We start from the raw sequence: 18513 nt of genomic DNA on the forward strand, positions 1-18513 counted from the left end.
AAGTATATTTAAGTATAATGGAAGTGCTACTTACAATGCACTTCCCTTGTCCCCTGTCTCATAAGTAATTCAATATAAATGCAAGTGCATGTGTTTACAAAAACAGGGGTTTTTTAGTTACAAAGTTATGATCATAAATTTGAAAAGCCACCATACCACGTCAATGTGAACCCCATATGGCGGTCCCTAACTTATTTATCTCAGGTCATAGTGTAAAAAGACTTATTTCTCTGCATAATAGCATTACCTGTATTCAGTGTGTGTTGAACATTGGTTTCAGTCTGAAGGCTGAATCCTCCCCTGCCAGTAAGGGCTTTTAAGAGAGAGAGATTGCCCAAACCAACACCTATATTTAAAAGCATAGGACCACCATTAGTATACAGGGGTGGGTATGGGGTGTTATTAAAAACCACATGAAGCAGGATGATGATGCAATAACAGTCTACTGAAGAACATTACATTGAAAATATACCTCCCTTTTTGACATTAGCTCATTCAGTATTCATTTTTAACACAAACATGTTTCCACATATTGAAAGGAAACTATGATAATGTGGTTCTCTAGTTTAACCACTTCCCCGCACACTCCCTTAGGCTCACAGAGTCATTCAGCCCCTTCCTTACCTTGTTCCTTTGTGAAGTGTTAATTTTGTGTTTGCTTTGTGATCTTGTTCCTGACCTTGTTCCTGCAGCCTTGTTCCTGATGCCCTGCTCCTGCCTAATAAGTCCTTGTTCCCTTTGGATCTGACTCCGTGGTTTGATCTTGGCTTGTATAAAGACTCTGCATGTTGTCCCTATTACCTCTGGTTCTGACTCCCTCGTGTTGATCTCGGCCTGTTTCCCAACTTCATAAGTCTTCTGCCTGCCCTTGACCTTAAGCCTGTTATAATGACTTTGATTCTTGCTGCCAGCCCCTGATCCCTGTTCTGCTATTTACACCTTTCTGCAGAGGTCTTATTAATTAAACCTTGTTTAATATCAGTTCATGTCAAGTGTGGTAGTGGTTATACAGCACAAGAGCTCCTGTCGGTCACATCAGTAGATATGACTAGCAGTCTCTCTGCTTTAAAAATCAATCACTTATATTTATGTAGTTAATTTTGGCAGTTCAGATAGCGCTTATGCAATTTTCTACATAACCCCACCTGAATGAACTCTTGTGAAAAAGAAGGTATATTTTCCCTTTAAAGCTCCATCAGTGCCAAAACTTCCTAACCCTTGAAAGTTCCCATTCGTTGCTATCTGCAGTATTGCTCAAAAGAACCCTAACATTCAAAAAAGTTTAGTCTTGATTAAGATGAACCTTTCACTTTCGATATTGCTGATTTCACGTTTAAGCTCCCATATGTATTTGATGCCTCAAAAACCTTTTAAAATGTGTTATTTTTTTGTAATTTGTATGAGAAGATGGTAGATGGAAGAAGAATGAAAGACATGGAGAGATGCTAACCATCTCTGTCCTTTTGCCATAACCTATAAACTATAGCGTTTACTATTTTATTAATTGGCACAAAATGCACTAAATAATATTTCACCAAAGGCAAGTTCTAGACCATATGCTATTCTTGTTGCGGACATTCTCACTCAGAACACATAGGGTTAAGAATAACACAAAAGTTGGTGTGACTCAAAAGCTGTTGCTGTCCCGTTGAGCAGATAAGACATCTTCACTTATTTTCCACTGATTAGGCTATGAAGACTGATGAAACACAACCACAATCTGCACTTTGATATTTATCAGAGAAAGAGGAGCATTTGAGTTTTCTATTCACGAGACAAGCACAGCATGAGATGCACTTAAAAACTATTTCATGTCAAGGAGACATTTTACTATTCTTTTATCTTCAATAAGTATCTTCAAAATTACCTCCATTTTTCAGTTTGGGTGAACATAGGTGGTTGGAAACCTGCACTCTAATGTGAAGCATGGTTCTTTTCTGAGGACAATCTGCAATGGAAATGATGTCCCAAGAGAGACAGTAACAACGTGAGAACAGTGAGCACGGAGCATGCTATGTAAGTACAGGTGTGTGCACTTATCATCTGCACAGTTTCTCATTCTCAGTCAATGATCTTCCCCACAGTGTTATTTACGCAGTGCACTTTTAGCAAGACTTGAGCGCAGGCTGTAGCCTTTCTCAGTCATTAGCATCCAAATACCCCTCTAAGGGGTCCATTTACTAATTACTATCAAATTTCATTTTTTTCCACAAATCTCCAAAAATGTGTGGTTTTCCTATTTTTGTAAAAGCTCTAAAAATTCAAGTGCAAAAACCATAAAAGCCACTAATACAACACTTTGCCTATCCTATAGAAGTCTATGGGAGTGGAGCTGATCCTATTGGACTCATTTAAATCAATTTGATTTTGAGGTTTTTGGATTTTTTTTTCACTAGGAATTATCTGAAAGACTTGAATTTTTAAAGGTTTTTCTAGGTATTTGTATTTTAGAGCACATTCTTCAGCATAATTTTCCATTCACACGTTTTTTATTTGGATCTTTTAATAAATGTCACAACATTTGTAGTTTTAGAGAAAGCGGGTTTAGTCATGGCTTCAAAAACCTCTAAAACCACTAAAATCCGACCTTTGATATGTATATGTAGGCCTCCACGTCTCTGTTGCATGCATTTTATCTTAAATGCAGTGAATAGTTCATTCAGTATGATATAAAAGGTCATTGATAGCACAATGTTATGTTGGCCATGGTCTTGTTATCTGCAGCGCGTGCAGTCACTTTTAACCTTGCCATTTGTTTTTTTAGCCATCAGACTTTTAGAGGGTTTCGGAATTTTTTTATGCCAGTAATTGTCATATTTTTTGTTCATGCTTTTTATATTCAGATCTTCATGGTTACACACAGAATTAGTTTATTTGTGGTTTCACAAACTTCTAAAACCACTAAAATTTGAATATTGATAAATGGGTCTCACACTGTCCAATAGTATTTCCCATTAGAAGTCTGAAGTTGCCTTAATGTGATCTGTTTTATAAAGGTTATTATGGTAATATCTCCCTCCTAGGCAATCAGTGAAAAGTTTATATACTACTCCAGATCTTTAGGCTGGATGGAAGGTAAACAATATAAGACTCAGTAGCTCCTTACAGATATAGGGCAAGATGAAATTCTGTAAGATAGACATCTCATGGATCACATGCAAATTCTTTTGAAGTCTATGGTAAACTCTGGAAATGAATTAGGAGATCAGTTTATCTAATTGAACTAAATATGGGCCATAATGTACATTGGGTGCTTCATATGTTCTGTATGATTGGTTTCCCAGTAATAACTGCTATTGTTTTCCTAAATAGGACTTTAATAGTTTTACAATGGCCAATACTGCATAACTACCATCTTAATCTCAGGAAGTGTGGCATACTGCTCTACCTTTTCATTTAGTCATTGCATATAGAAAGCATGCAAATGTACATAAGCCTCGGTTCAACTGGAGGCTAGGGGGCCTATTTATCATGCTATGTAAAAATTGGAGGAAACCATCACCGGCAATGTTGTCCACAGCAATCAATCAGATCTTTGCTTTGTTTTCTTACTTGTAGGTGACTGTTGAAATCTTATTGCTGATGGCAACATCAACTGGGATGTTTTCCTTCAATCTTTATAATTCATGATAAATAGGCCCCTAGATGTGGCTTTTGTATGGCCCCCAGTCTGCTCAAGAGCTACACAGGCAGTTTATGAGCATTTTATGTGAGGGATTATATTTTAGATACAGGTATGGAACCTATTTAGTCTTGGGTGAATTTATTCACCAGGCAGGAATTTGCGGCGGATTCCCGCAATTCGCCGCCGGCGAATAAATTTGCAAAACCGCAGCCAAAATTTGCCGGCATCGAAAAAATGGATGCTGGCATCCGTTTTTTTGGATGCCGGTGCAATTTTGCCAAAAACGGACGGTGGTGTAAAAAAAAACAGATGCCGGCATCAAAAATGGACAACGGCGTCAAAAACGAGACACCGGCGCCATTTCGTGAATTTTTCGATGTTTCCAGAATTTCGCGGGAAATTCAGAAATTTTTCGGCAAAGCAAAACCCAGCAAATTTGCCCATCACTAAACCTATTCTCCAGAATACTTGGGACCTGTGGCTTTCTATAGAATCTTCTTCTTCTGTCTTCATCGGGTCTTCTTCTGGCACTTTGGCAATTTTCCTCACTTTCGGCACATGCGCAGTTGACAAATGCCCGAAGACTGCTCCAACTGCGCATCCACTGATACGGAACTTACTTCCTGATGAAGACCGAAGAAAAGAAAATGGCTGCTGTGAACTCTGCTGGACAGAATCTGCACGGAGGGGCAAGTAAAGAGTTAGGGATATTTGCCCGGGGTAGCAGCTAGGCTGGGGGGGAGGAGGAAGGGTGGTCTAAGTAGTGGGGTAGAGGTTTTTTAATAAGGGGTTTACTTCTCCTTTAAGTCTACTAAAAAAACATTTAAACATTAAATAAACCCAAAAGGATTGTTTTGTCTCCAATAAGGATTAATTAATTTTTAGTTAGGATCAAGTACAAGATACTGTTTTATTATAACAGAGAAAAAGAAGATTCTTAAAAATGGAAATTATTGTTTATTTTTATTTTTTTTGTCTATGGGAGACAGCCTTCCCATAATTTGGAACTTGGATAATGGGTTTCAGGATAATGGATCCCATACTTGTACTAGCTTATTGTTTGTTGTAATTTGTAATTTTTAAATTTGCTTTCTGCTTAAGTCTACTATTATTTTTCTAGGTTAATTTTTCAATTCATTTCAATGTGTTTACATCTGTTTACATCTGTAATGTATTGGGGCCTTGTTTAATATAAAAAAAAACTCACACACACTTGCTCAGTTATATACAAATATATGTTTATATATCTATTATATCTTTTAGAGTAATAAGGGAAATGGTTTGCAAACAGTCTTCCTCAAGATGGTCCTGCTCAAGAACAAAAAATAATGGTTTACAGTAAGTTTTCATTCTTTGCCTTTATTTCAACTGAAAGCATGGTGAATCTGATTTTGAGTAGCTTCCCATAAATGTAATAAATAGGCCATGATTTATTCTCATTGAAATTTAGTTCAAAATATGACAATAGCTGTAATATAACAGACCCCAAATAAAGCAATAAGAATCCTATCATTATAATTGGTCAGAAGCTCTGTAGTTTTTACATTTCAGGGTTGAAGGGAAATAAAATAGATATATGCTTAAGAACAGGTCGATATAAGGACTCATTTACAATCATTGGCATGGTTATAGGCATAAAAATATGTACAGAAGTGCAGCTATTAAATGGCACTATGTTTGTTCCCATTCGGCCTTAAATGTATTTTTTTGCTTTTTATGAGGCTCTCATAAGGAAACTAACCATCCAACATTGCAAACCTCTATAGAAATATATTACTATATCACACTAGCTAGGGTTCATTTGACATTAGTTCTTTACATTGCAACAGCAGTTCTCTAATATTATAGATTTTTTTTAATTTTATTGGTAATACAGACAGATATTTTCCTGGATTAGTTAAGAAAAATCTGTTTTGCAGATTTGCTCATTGATGGATGGCGGACTTAAGCTCAGCACCTTTGAAAATTTCTTTTGAACCTGTACTTTACCACAAAGCACTAATGAGTATTTTTATAATACTATTGAATTGTGCAATGTAGTTAAGCATGCATGGGTAAAAAATTAAAGCTAAGCACCTTTAAAATCCCCTAGGTACATATTGTTTGTATTTCTAACTCTAACACCACCCTTTCCACCCACATGCATTTTGCATGCAATTTGCTAATCAACAGAAATGCTTGTTATCTACTTCAAAATTTTGCACCTGATGGGTGTAATTGTGCTTGAATTCTGGAAATGATTGTGGATAAAAATACAGTTAATTGTGCAGAATATTTGCCCCCATTAGTAAATGAGACCTATAGTGTAGAAATGATAAATAATTCACAAGTATTAGGAGTGCTCACTGAAGGACTGACTGGTAACACTTAGGGGCAGATTTATTAAGGGTCAAAAAGAAAATTCAAATTATTTTAGTGTAATTCAACTAGGGAATAGTTAAAATTCAATTAAAGTTTTTTAAAAAATTGAATTTGAATTTTGAAATTGATCATGTACTGGCCCTTTAAGGATTCAAATTTCACTATTCGCCACCTGCCGAAATGCTGTTTTAGCCTATGGGGGACGTTCTGGGATCAATTTGGAGTTGTTTGGAAACATCCTGAAAATCAAAGTTTTTTTGGTGAAAAAACTTGAATCAAATTTGATTTGAATTCGATTCAAGTTTGCAGGTCGATCCCATTCACCCGGATTTTAATTTTTCTTATTTTTTTAAAAAAAATTTGATTGGTCGCTTTTTCTTCTTCTAATTTCTAGTTCATGGGAGTTTATGGGAGTTTGGAAAAACTCCCATGAACTCAAAATTCGACCCTTGATAAATCTGCCCCTTAAAAGAATATGCAATACAGGTAAAGAATGTCAAATAAATCTCCTTTGATTATGCATATACAGTATATCATCATACCCTTGACTAAAATACCAAACCTGTTGAATATTTGTATAAAAAGATTTGTGAAATGATGTATTCATCTCATTTGTAAAATGTTTAAAACAAATTAGTCCTGATTATTGGATAGTCTTCCAGTAGTGTGACGCTGTGCTGTCCTGCTTACATTCTGAGTTCTGATTTGAGAAAATTGATCTGAAACCTGATAGGCCTGAACATCCATCCTGTATTGGTTCATTAGTTCAATGTGGAATGTTCCATCAAAGATCATGCAGATAAGATAGCATTTAATTAATAGAATGATATTCTTTCATTACTTGACACCATATTTTTGTTTAATTCTAGCATTTCTTTAGAAGAAACCTTGCAATGGGCTGAATCTTTTCAGAAAATGATGTCAACACAATGTAGGTATTAAAAGTATGCACAATGAGATACCTATAAAACACTCTATATAAGTTTATATCTTCAAGTTAACTTTAGGTATGTTATAAATGGTTATTTCTAAGCAACTTTTCCATTCATTATTTATTTTTTTATATTTTTTTAATTATTTGCCTTCTTCTTCTTCTTCTTCTGACTCTTTCCAGATTTCAAATTGGGAGTCACTGACTCCATCTAAAAACAAATGCTCTGTAAGACTACAAATCTATTGTTATTGTTACTTTTTATTACTCGTCTTTCTATTCAACCCCTCTCCTATTCATATTCCAGTCTTTTATTCAAATATAAGTATAAGTATATATGGATTAGATCAGTCATCATCTCCAAACAGTGACTTGTGAGCAACATGTTGCTCACCAACCCCTTGGATTTTGCTTCCAATGGCCTCAAAGCAGGTGCTCCCTTTTGAATTCCTGGCTTGGCAAGTTTTAGTTGAATAAAAACCAGGTGTACTGCCAAACAGAGCTTCCTGTAGGATGCAAGTCCTAATAGGGGCTACCAATAGCCAATCACAGTCCTTATTTGGCACCCCCACTATTTTTATGCTTGAGGTGCTCCCCGGCTGGCTGAGATTCTAACTCAGCATTTATGTTAAATTCAGGTTACTTTTTTTGTCATAGTTGATACTCTAAGCATGTTTTTTCAGATATATATTATGTAGATTATGTAATTCCTATTCTGGAGCTGATTACTGTTCACAGCCTATGCGCATTTAATTTCTTCAATTTTAAGCAAACAGCATCTACTATAAATCTATCTTGGTCTGTATTGCCAGCCTTTGTCTAATTTTGCATTTGTTCGTTTTTTTTATGGGATAGATTGAGGGACTTTTAGTTTATAGACACACCTTTGGGGTTCAAATTTCAGAACCATGATTAAGACAAACTGCTGGAAACTGAAAAGTTTAGGAAAACAATGATGTGTAAAGGAGACCTGTCACCCAGACACAAAAAGCTGTATAATAAAAGTCCTTTTCCAGTTAAATTATTTAAACATCCATACCTATTATACAATTGTTTAAAAGTCTCTGCTGTCAATCATATATTGCCTGCCCCTTCACTATGCCTTTCCATTCTGCACTTCGTAGATATCACTGAACTCCCCACATTGTCCCTCCTTCCATACCGTCTAATTTTGTTACCAGGGCATGGGCACCAGGTCCCCCATTCTGGGGCATAAACAAGATTTTGGGATAATGCAAAGTTTGCCTCAAAGGAGAACTAAATCCCCCATTGTGATAAGTCCCCATTGGCCCCCACTGCTGGCCCCCCTACCTGCATCCCCCCTGCACAGTCTTACCAACGAATTCTTTCCCCTCTATAAATAATGATCGCACATGCAGAGTGTATATCAAGTAGTGCTACACAAACACTCTTACTGCCTTTTGTGATGTTGGGTGCTGACTGTAACTCTGTCTGCGCAGTTTCAATATCCACTCCAAAAAATATATTTCAGCAGCACTGGTCATTTTGTCATTTATTTGTGCGTTAAGCTAGGCGGCATTTGAGAATTTACCAGCCCTTTATCAAGCTTACACACCGTGTGACATACAATCCTTAAAGGGATACTGTCATGGGAAAACAAGTTTTTTTTCAAAACGCATCAGTTAATAGTGCTGCTCCAGCAGAATTCTGCACTGAAATCCATTTTTCAAAAGAGCAAACAGATTTTTTTTAATATTCAATTTTGAAATCTGACATGAGGCTAGACATATTGTCAGTTTCCCAGCTGCTCCCAGTCATGTGACTTGTGCTCTGATAAACTTCAGTACCTCTTTACTGCTGTATTGCAAGTTAGCAGTCTAACAAAAGAACAATGGGAAGGTAACCAGATAGCAGCTCCCTAACACAAGATAACAGCTCCCTGGTAGATCTAAGAACAACACTCAATAGTAAAAGCCAAGTTCCACTGAGACTGACTCAGTTACATTAAGTAGAAGAAAGCCTGTCAGAAAGTAGTTCCATCCTAAAGTGCAGGCACAAGTCACATGACCTGGGGCAGCTCGGAAACTGACAATATGTCAGATTTCAGAATTGAATATTAAAAAAAATCTGTTTGCTCTTTTGAGAATTGGATTTCAGTGCAGAAATCTGCTGGAGCAGCACTATTAACTGATGCGTTTTGAAAAAAATATGTTCTCCCATGACAATACCCTTTAAATAGGTCTATAAGGGGAGAAGAACACAATTCAAACCACCCTTCCAATCAGTGAGTAGCCCTGTGTAATGAATAATATAATATTGACTCCAAATTATCCTCAATTCATATATTGTAATGTCCATTTTTATTATAAAAAGTGTCCATAGTGCTCCTTTCATGTGATAAGTGTCCATAAATTAATTTTTTCCTCCAGTGACCTTTTTTTTTAAAAAAATGTGATTTATACATTGTTAGAAAAAAGTAGTAACATTGTTCTCACAATTTGTATGCTCTGTTCCTGGGCCGAAATGCCTATGTATTGGAAAACACAGACATTCCCAGGACGTGAGCTGTAGTAATCTAAAAACAAAAACAGAAAAATGTTACACAAAGCACAAAAGTCAGGTCAACCATATTCAATTAAATAAATAACATTGGTGTATATTCCCGGTTAACCACCGGGGGAAACTGTACCCAGTTTATGTATTTACTTCATCTCTAACTTTTTGAGCTGCAAAGTCCAGTTACCCCCACACCTCAAGGGTTCTACACTATCAATTACTTGGTAGCAAAATTAATTTATGGACACTTATCACATGAAACGAGCACTATGGACACTTTTTATGATAAAAATGGACATTACAATATATGAATTGAGGATAATATGGAGTCAGTATTATATTATTCATTACACAGGGCTACTGTGATAAGTCACTGATTAGGAGGGTGGTTTGAATTGTGTTCCCCACCCCTAATATTTAAGGATTTTATGTTACATGGTGTGTAGGCTTGAAAAAGGGCTGGTAAAGTTTAAGGCACAAATAAATCAAATTTTTTTCACCAAATCGGAGTGCTGCTGAAATATATTTCTTGGAGCACACATGCAGAGTGAGCACCATCTTCTTCTCTTCAGTATTCTTTGTGAAGTGAGGGGCGTATTGGTGCATGCGCAGTTAGTGCAATCTTGGCGATAACTGCACATACACAAGAGACGGAAATTGCCTAAGGGGAAAAAGAAGACATGAAGATTAACAAGGAGAAGAAGATGGCGCCCATGAGCTCCGCTGCGCTCACTCTGCATTTGTGGTCGCTATTTCTAGAGCGGAAATAATTCAGGGGTAAGACTGTGCAGGGGGAGGCAGGGAGGGGGGTCAACCAAGAGGGGGCCAATGGGGACTTATCACAATGAGAGGTTTGGTTCTCCTTTAATAATAGTGTTTGCACAATGGTACCTTCCTGCTTGCTGGGATTGTGATTTCCCAGACTAAAAGAAACAAAATTTAAATAATTTATATAGTGTGAGTAAAGTTTATTTTGTTTGACTAACAAAATAAAATTCCAAAAGGATTTTAAATTATTTCTAAAGGTAGACATATGCGTAAAGATTCGCTTGTTTGGCGATTTCACCAAATGAGTGGATCTCTCCCCGACATGCCCACATTGAGGTGGGCGATATCGGGCTGATCCGATCGTGGGCCCTAGGGCCCAACAATCGGATTATGATGTAGGCAATACGGGCAGGACCGCATCACGAACAGGAGCGGCCGCGATCTGACTGGATTTTTAACCCTGCACAACTTTTGGGCAAATATCGATCAGGGAACATCATCAGAGGGCACCATGCACGGACCAATAAGCTGCCAACTCGGTTTGTCGGCAGCTTTTACCGGCCCTTGCTTTAGGGTAACAGGTCCCCTTTAAGCTCGGGTAGGAGTGTTGGTTTTTAGGACCCAAAATCCCCTTATTACAGGTGTAAACAAAACCTCCTAACAAGTATACAGACATGGCTGTGTATGTTAATTATGTGTTCATAAGCAGATTGAGCTCATGAGTTAGCATATGTTTATGGGTAATTCTTATAGATTCACTTTTGTCCTTTGCAATTACGACTAGAGAACAGGAGCTAACATAGGTTTGAAATGGTTTAAAACGCTTTACACTTTTGCTGCTGTTACGAAGTAAAAAGTATGGTTTATATCTTCAAAATCTGATTGTATTAAGAGGGCTAAATGTTGCCAAACACCATCAAGCAAGAGTGCCTCTCAAATCACAGTAGTAAAAAAAAAACAAGAAAATTTGATTATTAGATAGTTCCCGTTGCTTTGAAAAGATCTGCTACCTAAAAGACTTCCATGGTTTTATGATGACATTTTTCTTAGATTAGGTTCATATTTATTGGAGGATATATTTTTACCAAAGTCTATTGCTTCATTGGAATGCGGGTTTGATGGTACATCTGTTTACTAATGTACTGCAGATGGAAGAAGCTGAAATAGAATGCTAAATGACAGAACATAATATTACAGACATTTTTATTCTGTAAAAAAAAAACATTGCTTGAAAATGGAAATTCTATACAGTTTAAGATTTGCCACAAAATACGTGGAGCCTAAAGCCATTAAGAGAAACTATAATAGAATGCCAAATTACTGAGCTTAACAATGCAGACATTTTTATTCCATACTTTAAACATTTGATTTGTGTTGCTAAAAAGATGGAAATTCTTTGCAGATTTAGATTTACCACAAATTATGTAAAGCCTAAACAATATACAAATCTGTATTATTTCATTCATTGTTATTATGCCTAAATAACATAAATGTGAAGGTACTGCAGTTGGGAGAAACTTAAATAGAATGCCAAATTGCTGAACATCATAATGCAGACATCTGAAAATCATTGCTAGAAGGTGAAAATTCTTAGATTTAAAATTGACACAAAAAAGTAAAATCTGCATGAATTAGTTCATTATTACTTTCCTTTCACAAGGGAGCAATGTTCAGATCTGTATTGTCGCCTTCCAACAGAGTTCACAGAAATAAAAACTTGAAAGCAAAAAAATGGGAGGAATGCGCACCAGGTGCTAAATACTGTACAGCATATCCCTCTCAACTGAGACTCACAGCTGGTAATATAAGAACATTTAAGCCCCAAATACATCAGCTGTGGAGTAAAAGATGAAAAGGATGCAAGAGGTGGTTTATTTTTCTCATTAGCATCCAGACCCATGCGGCTCTGGGGGGCTAATAAGAAGGAAGGGAGATACTGTGCGGACAATTTATGGTACTTCTCAGGTACTGGTACTTTCATCTCCATCACTTTTGACCTTATTAAATTTTATCCTGAAGTTATGAATACCATTATAAATCAGAGCAAAAACATAATCATTATCTGTATGATTATCATTGCATATACAAGTTTCCAGTCGTGAAACAATGAACCTTTCATTTACTTTTCTTTAATCCTTTATTTTTTTCCTCCTCTCTTCATTTAATGCTTGTATATTACAGGTTTCTTTAGTATCATTGTAAAAAGATAATCCTTTTCTTACATTAAAAAAAAAATAATCTATGGATTGATTCTTAATTGAATAAACAGGAAAAACATTTTAAAAATATATTTAAAATAAAAAAATCCAATACCCATAGGCAGTTGTTATTTTGACTGGACTTGAATAATATAGTGAAATTTAGCCTCTAAAGATGTTGAAAAGTACAGTCATTTTTCACAGTTGAACAATCCAGTTCGATTGTGTAAGTTTTTCTTTTCTTCTGTATTGCAGATGGACCTGCTGTTTATGCTGCCTACCTAAAAACCGAGTATAGTGATGAGAACATTGAGTTTTGGTTTGCTTGTGAAAGATACAAAAATATAACTTCCAGGTGGAGACGAACGTTAAAGGCCAAGAAGCTCTTTAAAACATACATTAAACCTAATTCTCCCAGGGAGGTGTGTATAATGATTTACATGTATTTGTACTGCTTTGTTTTCTTTTTCCAAATTTTGAAAATAGACTCGTAGTCATACATAAACATCTAACAAAATGTGGAAATGCCCTATATATATTATTGGAAAAGTCAATGTCCTCTATAATGTTGCCTGTATCAGTATACATGAAAGAACTTTCTTTGTAGAGCTAAGGATCAGGATGATAAAGTGTATAATATTATGGTAATATTATACATTGCAGTGATTTTATTCATTGTACCTTATTTTACACGTTTCTTCTGGAAATACATCACAGTTTGTTTCATGGTTCTAAAGTATAAAAACAGGTGGCCGGTGAAGCATCCTTCTATACTCTTGACACTAATTTAATGGTGATGCTACAAATTCCTTTCCGAACTGTGTTACAGATCAACATAGACAGCCCAACAAGAGAAGCGCTGGAAAAAGAAATTCAGCAGCCAACTCCACAGAGTTTTGACGAAGCCCAGATCATCGTTTTACGGCACATGGAAAGAGATTCATACCCTCGGTTTTTGGCTTCACTTTTTTACCAAACGCTTGTAAGCAAGTTAAAGGAAGAAAATGTAACCACTAAGGATGAATCAGGCTGACTGTCTTCCACTAAAAGATTTAAAGTTACTTTTTATTATTAAACAAGAAAATCAAGACAGATTTTCTTATTCTTATAGTGTCCTATTTTTTACACTTTTACATTAATTCCCAATACCAAGTAGTAAAGCCTCCATTGTATTATATCTCAGTAGCATATAAAGTGCAGGTACAATTTCCATATTTTTTTATAAATAAAATTAAATCCATTCATTTTTGGGATAATTATCTCAATACCCATATGAACGAGCTTTGTAAATATGTACGGAATGCATACTAAATATGAGCTGTGTGGTTCCTTTAGTACATACATCCTGTTTGTCCTTGTCTCCAAATACTATATGATCATATAGATTGGTTTGAGCAAGTTATATGTCTATGATTACCACCTGTATATATTGTTATCTGTTTGTCTGGCTATGTAGGCTTTTATACATAAACATATAGGAGCAGGAGGAACTCCCATTAAGTAAAAAACAACCTACCTGGGTTTTGGGAATCAAATATTTTGGACACAAACAGTGAACATTCCCTGGTTACTGCTTCCATTTTACATTTAAATTCCTCTGGAATTTGAATACATTTAGAGATAGACAGTCAGACAGATCATAATGCTGGTAGGTTGCAATTGATCTGTAGGTTTTTTCATTTACGTGATATGCTGCATAACTACAACTGTACACCAGTTATCAACTTATAATTGTTAGTAAATTAATATGTTGTATATACAGTATACAATAAAAGATTAATGAACAAAATTGTGAAAAATTGTGAATTTACCTGATTCAATGATGCAAGTACCTGAATATACTATGTATTCTGATGTTATGATACATTATAGCAATAATTGCCTTCAATTAGCAAGAAAAGCCTAGTTAAAGCAGTATGGCATACATAATCAGTAGAGTGCTGTCACCATTCTTTTGAGACTTGGGTGACAATATATGGCAAATAAGGATGAGCACACGTTTTTCACCTGATATAGATTTGTATAAAAATTCATCTTTTTTTCATAATTTTTGATAAATCTGCACCAAAGCAACAAACTTAAATAAAGGGTAAATATTGTACAAAATAATAACAGCTATTTAAATTAATTGCATAACATTGGGATTAGAAAAAAAAGAAATTTAAAGAAGATTTTAAGACTATCTGAAGACAAGGCAGACAATAATTGTAAGAGCCTAACTTTATGTTATCTTCTCTAGAGGAATGGGGCAGTACAGGGGACTACTTTCTAGGGGGGAAAAAAATCTTATTTTAGTGGTTTTAAAATTCGTTTGAAACCTCAAGTAAACTCAATTTCTGTAAAACCATGAATTCCATGTAATTTATTAAAGGATCCAAGCATAAAAACATAAACGAAAAAAAAAAGCTCAACAATCCACATAAAAATACAAAAACCTGTAATTATTAAAGTTTTTGGGCAATTACTAGTCAAAGTCTGACTTGATTAAAAATAGACAAATAGGATAAGCATGGCTCCCATTGACTTGTATATCACCTTGACAGCTTTACCGTATATACTCGAGTATAAGCCGAAACGAGTATAAGCCGAGGTACCTAATTTTACCTACGAAAACTGGGAAAACTTATTGACTCTAGTATAAGCCTAGACACAACTACAGCCCTGTCTTCCAGCAGCGCACATTCAGCCAAAGCGACCCCCCCAGCGATCAACCAGACTTCTTTGCAAAGTTGATGGTGACAGAAAATTGCCAAACAGATTACTGTGTGCAATGTCCCACTACCATGTGCAGAGGGTGCTGTGTGATATTGCCATCACTGTTAATCTTTCGTATAACCAACAGAGGGCGCTGTGTGATATTGCCATCACTGTTAATCCTTCATATAAACAACAGAGGGCGCTGTGTGATATTGCAGTCACTGTTATTCTTTAATATAACCAACAGAGGGCGCTGTGTGATATTGCAGTCACTGTTATTCTTTCATATAACCAACAGAGGGCGCTATGGGATATTGCAGTCACTGTTATTCTTTAATATAACCAATAGAGGGCGCTGTGTGATATTGCAGTCACTTTTAATCTTTCATATAACCAACAGAGGGCGCTGTGTGATATTGCAGTCACTGTTAATCTTTCATATAACCAACAGAGGGCACTGTGTGATATTGCAGTCACTGTTATTCTTTCATATAACCAACAGAAGGCGCTGTGTGATATTGCAATCACTGTTATTCTTTCATATAACCAACAGAGGGCACACTGTTATTATTTCATATAACCAACAGATGGCGCTGTGTGATATTGCAGTCACTGTTATTCTTTCATATAACCAACAGAGGGTGCTGTGTGATATTGCAGTCACTGTTATTCTTTCATATAACCAACAGAGGGCGCACTGTTATTCTTTCATATAACTAACAGATGGCACTGTGTGATTTTGCAGTCACTGTTATTCTTTCATATAACCAACAGAGGGTGCTGTGTGATATTGCAGTCACTGTTATTCTTTCATATAACCAACAGATGGTGCTGTGTGATATTGCAGTCACTGTTATTCTTTCATATAACCAACAGAGGGCACACTGTTATTCTTTCATATAACCAACAGAGGGCATTGTGAGATATTGCAGTCTCTCCCCAAGTGTTCTGTTGGTATAGGAATGATTAAAAGTGACTGCAATCTCAGCTACTGCCCGCTGACCCGAGTATAAGCCGAGGTAGACTTTTTCAGCACATTTTGGATGCTGAAAAACTTGGCTTATACTCGAGTATATACGGTACATGGCCAAGTTTTGTATTAGAGTTTTTTACACTTTATAAATCTTAGATAGTTTGCGTTTTCGAGAAATAATTAGAATATTAGAAAATAGACCCCTTAGTATTAGAAATGAGCAAAAAATTTGACCAACACAGATTCAACACAAAATTCACTGTTTTATGAATTGTGAAAAACGTTGTGACAAGAATAGCACTAGAATTTTGCTGAGTATTTTGTTTTGCTGGGAAAAAAACTCACCTGTTGACTGCAATGCATTTGAAATGAGAAAAACTGCCCATGACAGACTCCAATGCAGACACCTATAATATACATAGGCTTTTAATACTATTATTTATATTTTTGAAGAGCTGCTTCTAATTATGACACTCTTTTACCCAGTACCAGAGGTTTGGAAGCATTGTTCTCTAACAGCAGGGAAATAATTTTTCAGTCAAACTATGTAATCATCAGTATCTCAGTAGGGCAAATTTTCATTTTTCATTAACTGGGTCAGTTCTATAAAGTTCTATGGTCTGAAGCACAGCACAAAAGAAAAAAATCCTTCCATGTGCCGTACTGTGCACGTGTCCTAAAACTAGGTCTGCATATCAGAAGGTTAAGGAAAAACCTTAGTAGTTGAGATGAACATACAAACATGAAATGAGAATGAATTAAATATTCTATTGAAGATTATTGTCCCATAAAATCTATTCAGAGACAGAGAGAGCCAATAATAAAGACATAATAAAGAGGCCCAGGTCAGACTGGAATTTTTTAATTAAATATCAACTCCTATTTCCATTGGAAATAGGAGCAAAGGAAACTAAAAGAGATTACTAACAGAGAAAATTAAATATAGCTCAACTTAAAAAACACCTTTTCTGTGTTGCCAGGCTAGTGTCACAAATACAAACATTTAGGGAGAATTTGCCAACATGTGAACAATTGTACATAGAGAGTGTGGGGATTATCGGGATTCCCAGTGTTATTCAAATCAGCACCTCTTCATCACTGAGCCAACCCCCATAAGGGAACATGGTACAACATACATACCCATGTATGAAAGGTAAAATTTGAGTGGTTTTCAAAGGTTCTTTAAACCACAATTAAATTCTGTTTCTCTAAAACCACGAATGCCATGAAAGTTATTAAAATATCTGAATAACAGAAAAAATGAACAAAATACAAATATCTCTAAAACCGCTGGAAAATCAAGTTTTTCAGACAATTACTGGTGAAAAAATATCTGAAAACAGTCTGAATGTTTAAAAAAAAGGTCCAATAGGATCAGTGCAACTCCTACTGACTTCTATTGGACCTTGACTGCTTTTACTTTTTTCTGAGTTTTTCTTGGTTTTTACACTTAATACATCACAATTTTTTAAAGTTTTAGAGAAATAAAAAAATAAAACATTTGAGAGAGAAAATATGATTTGAGAAAAAAAGGAAATATGAATTTTAGTAAATCAGCCCCATAGTGTGAACAAAGAAAACAATGTTGAAAGCTACAAGGAAGAAAAATAAAGGTTGTACATAATAATTCTTAACTACTTTCAGTATCTGTCTGTTTATATGCAAGCTTCTTCTCCTGGCATCATAGGGCAGGTATAAGAGCAGGGTCCTGTTGCAGCCTGCATCTCCTACATCTAAATGATGCATAAGTTAGGGGATGGCTAAATGACAGATGCCCATGTGCACACCCCTCACCAATACAGCATTGCATTTATTTGGGTAACTGCAGGTCTGGAATGTAGTCCTGTGACAATTCAAAAACACCAGAAGGCAGAGTGCAATGCAAAAATAAAAAAAAACAACAAATTGCAGCCTTGCTTTGCTCTTTGCACTTGTTTTGTACACCACTTTGGGGTTGACCCCTTTTGACTCAGCGTCATTTTTCGTTTTACACAGTTAAAACTTCAATGACCTGTCCTTCCTTTCCCTAGGTGATTTATTTGAGCTGTCTGAGATTTTAAAAACATGTATCAAATAGTGATGGGCGAATTTGGGGCGTTTTGCTGAAAAACGTTCGAATTTCTCGCAAAATTCACAGGGGTCCATTGTTTTGACGCCGGCGAATTTTTGCAGCAGCTTTGTGAATTTATTAGTCTGCGGAGAATCGCGGGAATTCGCCGCAAATTCGCGCCTGCCGAATAGATTCGCCCATCACTAGTATCAAAGGATAAACTCTCACTCTTTGGTAAATACATCCAAAAATACCCTAAAAGTGAATAAACAATGTTGAAATTTAATCTGGACAGGCTGGGGCAAGCTCTTTAATAAATCCCACAGAGTATGTGGACATGTTCTAAGCTCTATTTCCAGCTCTGCTTTAATAAAACAATGAAGTAACATTATA

At 35.9% G+C, this 18513-nt stretch overlaps 1 protein-coding gene across 1 annotated transcript; it reads left to right on the top strand.

Annotated features, from left to right (window-relative positions):
- Positions 1-1721: 1721 nt before the first annotated feature.
- rgs13.L (regulator of G-protein signaling 13 L homeolog) lies at positions 1722-14173 on the top strand. Its single transcript, XM_018257183.2, has 5 exons — positions 1722-2016; positions 4889-4963; positions 6856-6917; positions 12656-12822; positions 13230-14173. Exons 2-5 carry the CDS (start codon positions 4902-4904, stop codon positions 13431-13433), a joined length of 495 nt encoding a protein of 164 aa, XP_018112672.1. The 5' UTR covers positions 1722-2016; positions 4889-4901; the 3' UTR covers positions 13434-14173.
- The last annotated feature ends 4340 nt before the right edge of the window (positions 14174-18513 follow it).

This window comes from Xenopus laevis, chromosome 4L, assembly GCF_017654675.1.
Source record: "Xenopus laevis strain J_2021 chromosome 4L, Xenopus_laevis_v10.1, whole genome shotgun sequence".
NCBI lineage: Eukaryota > Metazoa > Chordata > Amphibia > Anura > Pipidae > Xenopus > Xenopus laevis.

What these genes read in the sequence shown, in the direction of transcription:
- rgs13.L (XM_018257183.2), top strand. Translation starts at nt 4,902, where the DNA reads ATGGTTTGCAAACAGTCTTCCTCAAGATGGTCCTGCTCAAGAACAAAA. An exon ending in GAAAATGATGTCAACACAAT is followed by an intron (nt 6,918 to 12,655) that starts GTAGGTATTAAA and finishes TCTGTATTGCAG; the next exon opens with ATGGACCTGCTGTTTATGCT. An exon ending in AACCTAATTCTCCCAGGGAG is followed by an intron (nt 12,823 to 13,229) that starts GTGTGTATAATG and finishes ACTGTGTTACAG; the next exon opens with ATCAACATAGACAGCCCAAC.